This window comes from Cricetulus griseus, chromosome 2 (genome assembly GCF_003668045.3).
Source record: "Cricetulus griseus strain 17A/GY chromosome 2, alternate assembly CriGri-PICRH-1.0, whole genome shotgun sequence".
Lineage (NCBI taxonomy): Eukaryota > Metazoa > Chordata > Mammalia > Rodentia > Cricetidae > Cricetulus > Cricetulus griseus.
Window position 1 is genome coordinate 339023470 of NC_048595.1, and position 15153 is coordinate 339038622.

A 15153-nucleotide genomic window follows, 5' to 3' on the forward strand; every position below is an offset into this window, starting at 1 on the left:
TTCAAATCTTACAGATCACATTTTGAGTGATTTCCACTTCCATTCTTGTAACTGCCCAAATTTTGCAAGTTTGTCAAATGAACACACTGTACTTTTATAATGAGAAATTATGAAAGCCTGGTATTTTTAATAAATTATCTGAGTGCCTCCTCATTTTCATTGTTAATTCTAGTTTGATATGCAAATAGCAGTCTTTTTGATGCAATACCTCACAAGTCCAAGCCCTGAGATAATGAATCATCACCAGCTGGGGTGCCTGCAGATTTCTGAGCTCAAGCAAGACCTATAAGAGAATATTTTCATGGGTTGGGAAGATGACTTAGTGGTTAAGAGCACTGACTGCTCTTCCAGGGGACACGGATTCAATTCCCAGCACCCACATGGCAGGTCACATTGTCTGTAACTCCAAGATCTGCCACCCTCACACAGATACACATGCAGAAAAAGCACCAATTAAATTAAAGTAAATAATTATTATTTTTAAAACGAGAGAAAGAGAATGTCTGAGGGAAAATGCCTCAGAATCTACATTTCCTCTCCTTCCCAAAGTGATACTTTTGAGCATGAAAGATTGGGATTCACTGCCTTACTGACACACCAGGATAAGATGAGCAGGTTCTACAAAACCTCAATTTTTAAGCTTGTGTGCTCTGCCTCCAGACCCCATGAACCCTCTACTCTGACTAACTCATCCCACCCCCAACCCGAGAAAGCATGGCAAGTGCAGCAACAAAGAACCCAATTCCATGCATTTACATTTCTAGCAAGCTTTCTTGTTGAATTATGTTTGGACTGCCAACCTGAAAATAATGACCCAGAGACTTATTATTAATTATGAAAGCTTGGCCTTTGCTTAGGCTTTTTCCTAACCAGTTCTTATAACTTAAATTTACCCATATTTTTTAATATACATTATGGCATGTGGTTTGTTACCTCGCCCCCTACTGCTCATCCTGCTTCCTCCCCATATGACCTTTCTTCTTCCCAGAGTGCTCTCTGTCCCTGGAAATCCCACCTAACCTCTTCTTGCCCAGCTATTGGCCAACAGCTCTTTATTAAACCAATAAGAACGTACCTTAGGCAGAGACACATCTTTACAGTGTAACCAAATATTCCACAAGATACATCTCATGTTCTTGCTAGGTGTGATCTTGGGTGATCTTGTATTTCAGTGTTTATAGAGAGAATGGGAATGTAAATTCTAAATATCTCATAGATAGGAGGAGTACTATTGGTTAGCTTTTGTAAATCACTTAAAATTGTTCTTGAAGAAAATAAGTTCTATGTGTTTATCAAATGCAAACCTGTAAGACCTAGCAATGGATGAGTCAGTGAGCAGCTTTCTGCTGCTAGCACAGTGGACATCTGATGTCAACATCTTCCCAGAGCTTCCCTCTCCACCTCTGCATCCAGGGGGCTATTTTTCCAAGTCATTCAGAGGGAGCTGAGGGGGATAGTGGGACAGAATGAAGGGAGGTAACATGGGAAGAATTGGAAGGAGGAAAGGAAAAGAAAAATGATGTAATTATACTTTATATTTTTAATTTAAAAAACTGCTCTTTGGCCTATCCCTGTAATCAGATTGGTGAATACCCCAACTATCATCATAGAACCTTCATCCAGCAATTAATAGAACCAGACTCAGAGATCCACAACCAAGGACCAGGCCAAGCTCCGAGAATCCAGTCAAAGACAGAGAAGAGGGAATATATGAGCAAGGCAGGTCAAGACCATGATGGAAATATCTACACAGACTGTTGAACCAAGCTTGTAATACCTTATGAGCTCTAGACCTACAACTGTGGAGACTCCAAGTGACTGAACTAGGCTCTCCATATGTGGGGGACAGTTGTGAAGCTTGGACTAGCTGAGGGGCCCCTGGCAGTAGGACCATGCTACAAACCTGGTATATGAGCTAGTTTGTTGGAGCCCATTCCCTATGGTGGGATGCTATGCTCAGCCTTAATGCATGGAAGAGGGGCCTGGTCCTGTCCCAACCAATTGTGTCAGACCATGCTGACTTGTCATAGGAGACCTTACCAGTGAGGAGGAGTAGACTAGGAGTAGGCTGGAAGGGAGGGGAGGTGGGGCAGGAAGAGGTGTGGGAGGGAGAACTGTGGTTGTAATGTAAAATGAAATTTAAAAAATTTAAAAAAAAAAAACCTGTTCTTCATTAACCACATCGATTCCCTTGAAATGAATAATTTCCCTGGCCTCGTCATCGCCATATCCTTGGTGCCTAAGACCTCTCCCAAAGATCCCTGTTACCTCAATGAACACTACAGCAGCCTAGGTCAGCCTTCATTCCTATTTCTACCCTCATCCCCAAGAAGATTTAAGTTCTAACACTGACAAGTCCACCGTCTTATAGAAGGCACTGGTATCATGTCTCCCTCCCTCTCATGTGACAGAACCCCTTTCTTTTATGTAAAATATGCTTTATCTCCACACTAATAGATGCTTTTTTTCTGCTCTTGTATAACTTATTTCTAGCAATTCACTGCTGATTTCTCACTCCCTTGCTTTCCTTCTCTTCCATTTGTGCTCTATTCCTCCTCCCTCTCTACCTATGTAAGCTTTCACTTAATTACACCTGCTTTAATTTGTTTTGATGGCACCTAGAATAAAATTCCAATTCTTTATCACTGTGCCTGTATAATCTACATCAGCTGATCTGCATAATACTATCAGCAAAGTTGTAGGGTGCAAAATTAACACAGAAAAATCAGTAGCTCTCCCATATACAAAAGACAAAATAGACCCAGAAAAAATATCACTTTTCACAATAACTTCAAAACAATAAATTATCTTGCAATAACTCTATCTCTAAGCAAGCAAGTGAAAGACTTACAAAACCATAAGCCGGGCAGTGGTGGCGCACACCTTTAATCCCAGCACTCAGTGGCAGAGGTAGGCAGATCTCTGTGAGTTTGAGGCCAGCCTGATCTACAGAGTGAGTTACAAGACAGACTCCCAAAGCTACAGAGAGAAACCCTGTCTCAAAAAAAAAAAATAAAATAAAATAAAACCTTAAAATATTGGTGAAAGAAGTTGAAAAAGACACTAGAAGATAAAAAGAACTCCTATGTTCATGGATTATTAGGAATAACATTGTGAGAGTGGCCATTCTACCAAAGGCAATCTACAGACTCAATACAATCCCTATCAAATTCCAACAATCTTCCATTTGTTGTGAAAACACACACAAATAAATCCTAAATAACAAAAGAACTACAGGAGGTGTCGGCATCTAAGATTTCAAGTCATATTACAGAGCTCTAATAATAAAAATAGCATTTTTTGCATGAAAAATAACACTTTGATCAACATAATAGAATTGAAGATCTAGACATAATCCCACACACCTATGTATACCTGTTTTTTTTTTCAAAAATACACAGTAGAGAAAAGACAACATTTTCAATGAATGGTGATAATTAAAATAGATGGCTCCATGTAGAATAAGGCAAATAAATCCATACTCATCACCTGCACAAAACTCAACTACAAATGGATCAGGAACCTCAACATAAGACCAAATACCTGAATCTAAAAAAAAAAAATGAGAGTAAGTGGGGAATAACCTTGAACTCATTGGCACAGGAGATGACTTTCTGAACAGAACACCAATAGCATAGGTACCAAGATCAGCAATTAATAAATGAGACTTCATGAAACTGAAAACCTTCTGTTCAGCAAAGGACACCATCATTCAGACAAAGTGACAGTCTACAGAATGGGAGATCTTTATCAGTAACTCATCTGATAGATGGTTAATATCCAAAGTACATAAAGAACTTAAAAAACAAACATCAAGAAAACAACTCAATTTTAAATGGGTATACAGAACTAACCAAAGAATTGTCAAAAAAAAAAACTGAAACATAAATGGCTGAAAAACAGTTAAAGAAATGTTCAACATCCTCAACCAATAGGGAAATAAAAATTAAAACTACTTTAAGATTTTATCTTAACCTCGTCAAAATGACCAAGATAAATAAAAAAAGAAATTAAAAAAAAAACTCATGTTGGTAATGGTAAAAACTCATCCATTGCTAGTGGAAGTATAGCCATTATGAAAATCAGTGTGGGTTTCCTCAAGAATCTGGGAAAAGATCTATCTCAAGATCAAGTATACCACTCTTGGGCATATACACAAAGAACTCTACAGCTTACTATAGAGATACTTGTTCATCCATGTTCATTGCTACTCTATTCATAATAGCCAGAAATTGAAAACAAACTGGATGTTCATGGACAGATGAACAGATAATGAAAACATGATACATTTACATAATGGAATATTATTCAGCTGTTAAGAAAAATTAAATTTACATGTAAATGGATAGAGCTAGAAAAATCATCCTAAATGAGATAACCCAGACACCAAAAGATAACTAGCACATGTTTTCTCTCACATGTGGATGTTCACTAGGTATGCTGCAACACTGGGATAATCACAGGGGGTAGGTGCTTAGTTAGGGACCAGAAGAGAGGAGAGGATCCCCCAAGAAAAGGGAAATAGTACTATGGAGAGATAAAGGGAAAACTAGAATAAAATTATTAAACAGGGAAGGGGATGAGAGACAGGGGAATATAGGGAAGGACAATAAACACTAAAGGTCATTTGAAAAAACATGAAAATCTACTACTATTGAAGTTTCCTAAAAAATGTATATATCTGTATATGTATATATATGGAATATAAATAAAATCACCAATTAGGGCAGAGAATGCCTGCACTAGACATCTTATACCACTAAGTAACATTCCTGGAACTCATTCCAGCTCCAAGAATGAGTTACATCTTGTTGAATTGTTGGCCAAAGGGGCCCCATGGAAACCTCCAAATGTCACAGGCTATTGCCAAGGCTATTATTTGGTCTCTATAACATGATGGTGAGGCCCTATAGCTGAGTACAACATTTACTTGTATAATCGAGCTTGGAGAAGTTGAACTGATGCCTAACTAGAAGCTTCCCCTCTACTGACTATCGTTCATTGTGGTAGAAGGTACCCTGTAGACTACTGAAGGAGAAAGGTAATCATCAATATCACCCAGCTACAAACCTTTCAACTTACAATAGTGAACTACAAGTAAGATTATTGGCGTGATAGTGGTACAAAGGTTATGAAAGTAATCAACTACTTTTTGGTTGGATTTAAGGCCTACCCTGTGAGATGGAACCCACACCTGAAACTGCTACAATGGTCAAGAGCCTGAAAAAAGACAGGTCATTGGCCTAGGGGGAAACCTATTATTCTATTAAAGAAACATAGCAATAAAATGACTTCCACTGACATACTGTTAAACACATGGAATAGACACAGTTCAACCCTCCCTCGTCAGAGAAGCTTCTTCTTGCTGTGGATGGGAATTAACACAAACTTTGGAGAATTCAGTCCTAAATGAAATGTCTTATCAAGCGCCTCCTCTCAAGGCTTGGGGATCTATGAGGAAGAGGAAGTGGAAAGATTTAAGAGCCAGAATGCTCTTAAAGGAAAACAGTGTCTTCCATACACAACAGGACAGGTGCACATATGACCTCATAGAAATGTGGCAATATACATAAAATCTGTACAGAATCTGGCCAGACAGGGTCCCATCAATGAAATGAGAGTGGGCATGTGGCATTCTATGTTCTACAAAGATTAGAATATTACATACTATTATGTTTTCCATTAAGAATTAATTCAGGGGCTGGAGAGATGGCTCAGAGGTTAAGAGCACCGACTGCTCTTCCAGAGGTCCTAGGTTCAATTCCCAGCAACCACAGGGTGGCTCACAACCATCCATTATGAGAACTGGTGCTGTCTTCTAGTGTGCAGATATACATGGAAGTGGAATGGTGTATACATAATAAATAAATAAATAAATAAATATTTAAAAAAAAAAAGAATTAATTCAGCTGGCCCTGCCAATCACCTCATTCACATTGAGGCATGCTAAAGAGATGGAATTAAGTTTCCCCTGGGTGAGATAATGCACTTTTGCTTCACAGACTTTATCCTTGGTGCAGTCTCTTACATGGACTCCTATACAGCCTGTTTTCCTTAGTCCCAACTCCAAAATGTGTAACTGTTTTTTTTTTTTTTTCTTCTTTTTCTTTCTGATCCTGGTCAAAGCCTAAACATGTTAGCTCTGGCATTTTGGTACTTTCCCACTCTTTTTTTTTTTTTTTAGAAACAATCTTATTTTATGTATCGATCACCCTATTCCCTTGCCCTCCCATCCTCCCATGTCCCCCATCACCCCCTCCAACCCTCCCCCCACCCACTCCCCAAGGATAGTGAAGCCTGCCATGGGGATCATTAAAGTCTGTCACATCATTTGGGGGAGGGCCTAGGCCCTCTTTTGTGTATCTGGGCTGCAATAGTATCCCTTCATAGGGAATGGGCTCCCAAAGTCCATTTGTGCTCTAGGGATAAACACTGGCTCCACTGTTAGAGCTCCCATAGACTTCCCAGGCCTCCTAGCTGGCACCCACATTCAGAGGGCTTGGTTCGGTCCAATGCTGGTTCCCCAGCTTTACAACTAGGTCAGTTCAACTGTTTCTGTGGATTTCTCCAGCACGGTCTTGGCTTTTACTCATCCCTCTCTACAACTGGATTCCAGGACTATGGCTCAGTGCTTAGCTGTGAGTGTCTGCTTCTACTTCCATCAGCTACTGGATGAAGGCTCTAGGATGGCAATTAAGGTAGTCATCAATCTTATTATAGGGGAAGGGCATCAAAAGCAGCCTCTCCACTATTGCCTAGATTGTTAGTTGGGTTAGATTCCTTGTGAATCTCTGATATTTCCCTAATGCCAGATTTCTCTTTAAAACTATACTGACTCCCTCTATTAAGATATCTCTTCTCTTGTTCTCCTCTATTCCTCCCCTATCACAGTCTTCCTGATGCCTCTTGTTCTCCTTCCCCCCCTTCCTCCCTTCTCTTTTTCCTACCTCCTTCCCTCCCCCCCACCATGCTCCCAATTTGCTCAGAGGTTCCTGTCCCCCTCCCCTTCTTCGAGGGACCATGTGTTTCTCTCTTAGGGTCTTCCTTGTTTCCTAGTTTCTTTGGTGGTGTGAATTGTAGGCCGGTAGTCCTTTGCTCTATGTCTAATATCCATATATGAGTGAGTACATACCCTGCTTGTCTTTCTGTGATTACTTTCCTACTCTTTCTCTGCAACCATCCAACCACACACTTTCTACCAGATAGCTCCTCTGCTGAGCAGGCTCAGACAGCATGACTTTCTCTCTTCCTTTTCTCGATAACCCTCCACTAACAGCTGGCAGCTTACAGCCCACCTTCCCTGTTGTTTTCTTTCAGACTCTAAAAATACTGTCCACAAGCTTCCTAATCAGTCCAGTTTTAAATTCTTTAATCAACAATACTAGGAATCTAAAGAGGCCCTAATTTCCCTGGTCCTATATAGTGCCCAACATGGAGGTCCCCAAATTTTCCAGTGACAGAAGGATAACATGAGTCCAGAGATTCAAGTATAGATTAGTAACATGGTGAGAATCTATCTCAAAAAAGTAAAATAGTACAATAATAAAAATAAAACAAGACATAAAAATAACCAAATAGATTTTTTTAAGCAGAACACCTTCTAAAGATTTAAAAAGCCCTGGATACCAAAAATTAATGAATTATAAGAAGATCAAGGCTAATCTAGTATTGCAAATTGGACTCTTTCTTATTTACCTGAAGCTGATTTGAAAGCTTCATCCAGTTCCTTGCATCTCTTATCTGATGTGGCCACAAAAAATGACTGTAAATCTGAAGAAGAACATCCCTTCCCCTTGTTTGATCCAAAACCTGGAAAAAAATGCAAAAGACAAGCTTTAGTTTCTGTGCTCATTAAAGAAGTCCTTTGGGGGGGCAGGGCTAGAAGTAGGGAGGGACAGGGCTAGAAGTGGTCTCCAGCTGTCTGTGGCAATTTACTAAAGAGTAACAAAATATGGGCAGTTTCAAGTGCTCTCTAAGGGCAAAGTTCAGAAAAGAGGATACTTGGATTTCGTTTTTTCCTTCCTATTAGCTTTGGCTAAAGGGTTAGAGTGGGGAGAAATCCCAAGTAATTTTTACATAAATGAGTAGAGAAAGCAGAAACTACAACTTCAAAGAGTTGTATCTCTTACTTACTCAACAAATAGATAAACACAGAAGTATGAGGGCTTCCCACTCACTGTAGATTCTAAAAGCTGAATTATAAGCCTATACAAATTAATTCCTAAACTCCCGGCCCTACTTACTTGGCCTCTTGGTTAGTATCTGTGGTACCTAATGAAAGGAATTAGGAGCAAGATAGTCCTCCTTTGAAGGCAGTTTGGTCGTGGGTACAAGCATAAAGAAAACAATATGTACACAACCTGGTGGAGCAGGTAGTCAATGCCATGAGTATCAAGGTTGAACAAGAGGCTCCACCTAATCGTTGAGCTGAGTAACTAAACTCAGAAAGCTCTGACTCATCAAGAGTCTGTCCATCTCTTGATGTACATCTAGGCTGATCTCAGATTTTAGTCATTATGAAAATAATTGATGTCGTCAATAGTGCAAGTCTCTGTAGTATGCTGACTACAAGTATTTTGTTTATATATCCAGCACTGGCATAGCTGGATCATATGGTAGGCATATTTTCAGTTTTTCAATACTGATTTCTGCAGTAGTTGGGTGAATTGATGGCCCTATCATCACTGTACAGAGCTCCTTTCTCTATATCCTCAATAACCCTTATTGTTTTCTTAATGATTGCTGTTCTCACTGGAGTAAAATGGAATCTCAATGTAGTTGTGATCTACATGTAAATGCCACAAAGTCTCAGATTTAGGAGGGAAACTAAATTTTTTGTTTTGTTTTGTTTTTGCTTGTTTGTTTGTTTGTTTGGGGGTTTCTCTGTGGCTTTGGAGGCTGTCCTGGAACTAGCTCTTGTAAACCAGACTGTTTTCGAAATCACAGAGATCCGCCTGCTTCTGCCTCCCAAGTGCTAGGATTAAAGGCATGTGCCACTACCACCCAGCTGTGAAACTAAATTTATATCAAGCCATATGCAAGAATAGTCTTTCAAAGAAACAATGTCTTTGTCTGCTACAAAAATAAAATAATATTTGTGCATTTATTTTCAACCTATGAAACAAGAGAACTTCAAATTCTATTTAAATATAACTATAGGAAACTGAAAAGGTCCAGTGTACGCAAGGAAAATATTATAATTACCCCATAAGGAAAAACTACAAGCTCCCCTTTAATCCCACGTAAGAATTCTTATTCATCTTCAAGATCATAACAGAATCTTTGCTGAAGTCAAAGACCCAAAGAGATGGTTGCAATGAAGGAAGTGTGGGCAATTGCACATGGTGAAAGAGAAGGTTTGAAATATTAGTTAGGCAGACAGAAAATTCTCTGGAAAGAAGGAACAATGAAAGTGTCCCTCATCTGAGCAATGGTGAGGGTCATCATTTCCAGCTGGAATCCGCAAAGCAGGAATTCCAGTGGCATGTTCATTTTCTAACAAAATCAGCCACCTTTGGCAGCATAGGGAGAAAGCTAGCTGATTATGGTGCCAGTTCATTCTGGCTTCAAATCCTGTCCTTGCAATCTATGTGACCTCAAAGAGTAGCATCATAACACCAAGTCTCTGTTTCTCAGTGTGGGTGGGGTGGGGGGTGGATCATAGTGCCCTCCTCATGAGATGGAAGTGAGAATTCTGGGTATCAATATGACTTAGTTCTCATCAACTAATCACAAACTAGAGTCACCTGGGGAGAGAAAGCCTTGATTGAGGAATTACATCCATCAGATTGGCCTGTCTTTGGGGCATGTTTTTATGAATAATTGATACAGGAGGGCCCAGCTCACTATGAGAGGTGCCACTCTGAACAAGCTATGTGGAACAATCCAGTAAGCAACATTCCTCCATAGTCTCTACCTCAGTTCCTGCCTCTAGTTTCCTGTCTTCACTTCTTGTTTGGTTCCCCTTAATGATGAACTGTATAACTTGTAAGTCAAATAATGCCCCCCAAAAAAATATTGTTTAAAGGTCATCAGGAAATTTGAAGGCAAATGGGTGGAACTAGAAAAAATCATCCTGAGTGAGGTAGCCCAGACTGAGAAAGACAAATATGGCATGTAGTACCTCATAAGTGGATTTTAGCTGTAAAATAAAGGATAACTATGCCACAATCCACAGACCAAGAGAGACTAGTTAACAAAGAGGGTTGGGGGGCGGGATGCCGAAATCTTCCTGAGAAGGGAAAACAAAAGAGATTTTGTGAGTGAACTGAGGTAGGGATGGAAACATTAGTTAACAGGTTGGGGGGGGCAGAGGGATAGTACTGAAAGAGACTACTGGAGAGGGAGACATTTGGGGATCAGGTAAAAACCTGGTGCAAAGTAATGTCCTAATCATCTACAAGGAGGACCCCAGCTAGGACTCCTAGCAATAGCAGATATGTAGTGTGAACTGGTCATTTCCTTGGACCAGATTGGCACCTAGCCCATCTGTCATCAGAGAGGCTTCCTCCAGCAACTGGTGGAAATAGATGCAGACCCACAGCCAAACATTAGCCAGAGTTCAAAGAATCCTGTAGGGGAGAAAGGACTATAGGAGTCAGAGGAGTTAAGGACATCAGAAGAAAACTCACAGAATCAGCTAACCTGGTCTCATAGGGGTTCACAGAGACTAAACCAACAATCAGGGAGCCTGCATGGGACTGACATAGGCACTCTGCATATATGCTACAGTTGTGTCCTCTTGTGGAACTCCTAACAATGGGAACAGGGGCGGTCTCTGACTGTTTTACTGGCTTTTGGGACCCTACTCCTCATACTGGGTCGCCTTGCCCAGCCTTAATACATGGGGAGGTGCTTAGTCTTGCTGCAACTTGATATGCTATGTTTTGTTGATACTCACAGGAAACGTGTCCTTTCCTAAACAGAAATGGAGGGGGAGTGGACTGGGGGATAAGAATGGAGGAGGGTGGGGGGAGGGACTTTGAGGAGAGAAGGGAGGAGAAACTGCAGCAGGGTGTAAAATAAATTTATTTCAAAAACAGAAATATTGTTTAATCTTGACAACAAATTCTGGAGGAGATAAAAAGAACCCTGTTTATTACTGTTGGCAATGTATAGCTCCAATGCAAAACAGGATGAAGCTACCATACATGCCTCCACCACTCCCAGTACTCCTATATCCTAAGGACTGACTGTGTCAATATACTGAGAGATACATGCATATCCATTTTCATTGTGACATTATTCATGTTGTAATAGAAGGATATGCTCTATTAGAAGGATATGCTCAGACTAGATGCTCATCAGTAGATGAATGGATAAAGAAAAATGTACATAAGCACAATGGAATTTTATTCTGCTAGAAAGAAAACTGAATAAAATTATGATATTTGCAGAAAATTGAGGAAACTAGAAATCATTGTGTCAAGTAAAATGAACCAAAATTGGAAAGACAAATGCTAATAGCTTTCCTTCTGTGGAAGCTAGATTTAAATATGGGGAGAGTAGGCAGAAAGAGGGGAGGATTAGAAACGGCCCATGAGAGAAGTAGTAATCTTGGGGAAGGAGGGTGATGTGACACAAAAGTAAAGGAACTATTATAGGAGGTGGGAAGAGATACAAAGAAAAACGTGGGGTGCAGAGAAAAGGCCATGAACAAGGGAGATAAATAGGAAGAATATATGTATGAAGATGTGTAACAAAACCATTGCTTTGCAAGCTAACTTAGACATCTGTTCATAAAAAAGAAGTACTTTTAAATCGGAGAAATGGGAAAGATTGTAAAGTATTATAAAATCTAACATTCTCTAGAGACAGCCAATGATGGTAATGGCTGAACTTGGTATTATTCAAAAGGGTAGGCAGACATTTCTTAAACCATGGGGGACTTTAAGTAGAGTATAATAGATTCCTGCAATGTTGGGCTCCTCTGCAATTTAAGTCTTTATCGAATTTTACAGCTTAAAAGTTTAAGCTGACCATGTATTTGCTCCCTTTTAAACTCTTCAGATGTTTTCAGGCCACATGCTTAATACCATACCACTGTGTTTGCTATATCCTGAGTCCACATAAAATAGAACTTTGTATTCTCCTCCTAAGGCTCCGGACTGCAGATAGTGTGTCCCATACTGGTCAATTAACCGTCGGTAGGCACTGTAGTCATATAGAGTGGGAAGATGGGAGAGTTCCTTCCAGAATGGTTCGGCAAGTTGTAAAAATTCAGGATTATTGTTAATGAACTGGGCCACTTCTACGCTGTTCCGAACAACCAGCAACTTATAACTCTGTGGGGAAAAGAAAGAGCAAAAGGAATTTTAGGTAGAAGATGAAAAGATAGGAAAAATAGTTCCCTATCCATTATCTTGATCAGCTGCCAATTCCCATTACCCAGGGTGATTTTACTCAAGTTGTAATGAGGTTTCTGCTGAGCTCACCTTCACGGAGTAACCTGAAGAATTCTGGAGCCCAAATAAGGTTGGCATCTGAGACAAGGATATCTGAGCAATGGTCATCTGGACTAGGAAAAGGCAACTGGCTGTATTATGCCTGCCTGACTAGTTTTGAAAAAAAGTGTTCAAAGTAATATATTTTAGAGTCACATTTTGGCCATAACTTATAGGTAAAGAGAATATATTGCTTATCTCTCATACTGGGATAGTTATAGGTTAAACTATTTGTTTAACGGGGTCTTTTGAACATTTCCTAATAATCTTTTAATAAGTTTCAAAGCAGAACTTGCACTAAATCCCTACAGTGTAAGCAGTGTAATACAGAGATGATAAACATCTTAACTCATTCATATCCCACAGCCAGTTTTTTAGTTATAAAACAAATAAATTTGTTTTCCTTATGCTGCCTTTGCTTGATTAAACAAACCTCTAGCTTTACAAATCAATCAGGCATCATGGTTAATGCCTATTAACCCAGAATTCTAGATCCTACCTCAAAAAAAGAAAAACAAAAAAAGGAAGGAAGAAGACAGGGAGGGGGAAAGGTAGCAGAGAGGGAGAGAGGAAGGGAGGGAGGGAGGGAGGGAGGGAGAGAAGAGGGAGGGAGGGAAGCAAAGAGAAATAACACAAACCAGGCATAATGGTACACACCTATAATCCCAGCACTTTAAAGGTAGAAGGAAGATGATCAGTAGTAGTTCAAAGCTAGCCTCAGCTGCATAGAAAATTCAAGGGCAAACTACGACTATACAAAACTTGTCTCAAATAATAATATTAGTAATAATAACAAACAAATATTTAATGAGAAAAAGGATAAATATATTGTCAAAAACAACAAAAAGTATCATACATTTAAAGAATGTATTGTTGGGGGAGGGCCTAGGTCTTGCCCCAAATGATGTGACAGACTTTGGTGATCCCCATGGAAGGCCTCGCCCTCCCTAGAGAAGTGGATGGGGGTTGGTGGGGAGCATGGGAGGATGGGAGGGAGAGGGAGCTGAGATTGACATGCAAAACAAGCTTGTTTCTAATTTAAATAAAAAATATAATGAAATGAAAAAAAGATTGTTTCTAATTTATATAAAAAAGGAATGCATTGCCTCTTTAAGGAGTTATTTTTGCCTTAATGTAAATCATAAAACTAGTACTTTTGACAAATACACTTTTGTTAATGTTAATAACACTCAATACCAGTTAAGAACAGAAAAATTTAGTTAAGGTTTCATACTAACCTTTTTCATGTAGATTTCCTTGGTCTTTGAATTATGACTGTTGTGATCAGATGAGGAAGAGAAAAATAAGATTCTGCTTGACGAAGATGATTTGTGTTCTCTGGATGTGTGCTTTATATAAGACCAACTGCTGTTGTAAAACTCATAGTCAAAATCATTATTTATTTTGACCTGTAAGGAAAAGAATTTCTACTATAACTAAATAAGGGTGCTTTTGTTGTATCATTTAAGATGCATGTTTTTGGGGCTGGAGAGATGGCTCAGTGGTTAAGAGCACTGCCTACTCTTCCAGATGACACAAGTTCAATTCCCAGCACTCACATGGCAGTTCACAACTGTCTGTAACTCCAGTTCCAGGGAACCCAACACCCATGGCAGAGCACCAATGAATGCAAAACAAAAATAAATAAATTTAAAAAATAGATGCATGTTTTCAGGTATGGAGAGATGGCTCAGCAGTTAAGAGCACTGACCATTCTTCTGGGTTCAATTCCCAGCACCCACATGGCAGCTAACAACTGTCTGTAACTCCAAGATCTGACACCCTCGCACAGACATACATGCAGGCAAAACACCAATGCGCATAAAATAAAAATAAATAAATATGTAAATAAATTAAATTAAAATATTTTTTAAAAGATGCCTGCTTTCTTCACAGTCTCCCATGAATACAAGTCTTTACAGTTATACAAAACCACTGTGACTGGTGTTAAAGTCGTGCCTGTCTACAGAAAGCGTTTGTTCTAAGATAATTCTGCTGCGCAGGAGCTGTAGTGTCAATAACAGCAACTCCCCATGGCTCACAAAACACATCCACAAATATATTCTGTTTTCTTTACTCAGCATTTAGCCAGATGGGAGCAAATTCATACAGCTATATCAACAGAGAACTTAAAACATTTGGCTCTTGAAACAAAGGACATCAGTAGGAGAAGAGGAGGGAACATAGACGGTAATGTAAGCGAATATGAACAAAACAGGATGCCAGACACATCTGAAAATACCATGATACAAGCATTGCAGCTCACAGGGGTAATCCCATCACTTCAAAGGCTGAGGGGGGCGGGCAGCCAGGGATTATGACACATCTGAGACTGGGCTACCTTGTGAGTTCCAGGCCAGCTTGAGTTACAGAGTGAGACTATCTCAAAGAAAGAAAATAAGTAAAGAAGGAAAGTATCATAATGGAACATTGCTTCATAGGCACACATACTAAACACAGAAATCAAGAAGAGGTTTGAAGAGAGAAGACACTGGCAGGGGAAGAACTATGAAGGCTAAACTGAAGGAAGAAGGCAGTAAAATGCAAATGAAAAGTACTGATGGCAAGAGAGAACAAGTTGAACAGGTCTCCTTGATGCTGAATGATGGGTAGTGTTAATAATAAATTGAGTCAAAATACCTTGGGATGTTAGTGTGTTGGATGTTTAAATTGGTGATTGGGAAAATCTGTTATCTGAGGTAGAAGAATG

The 15153-nt window shown here is 39.6% G+C and overlaps 1 protein-coding gene across 3 annotated transcripts in view; it reads right to left on the minus strand.

The window, feature by feature from the left end:
* Positions 1-15153, minus strand: part of C7 (complement C7) — a 66665-nt gene that overhangs the window by 26331 nt on the left and 25181 nt on the right. For all 3 annotated transcript variants that reach the window (XR_003482458.2, XM_027401372.2, XM_027401371.2), the window contains exons 7-9: positions 13682-13852; positions 12041-12284; positions 7696-7809 (exon numbers count right to left, since the gene is read on the minus strand). Coding sequence is in view for 2 of the 3 variants with exons in the window: in XM_027401372.2 (XP_027257173.1) it covers positions 7696-7809; positions 12041-12284; positions 13682-13852 (529 nt within the window). In the remaining variant the exon portion in view is untranslated. The remainder of the gene's footprint in view (positions 1-7695; positions 7810-12040; positions 12285-13681; positions 13853-15153) is intronic.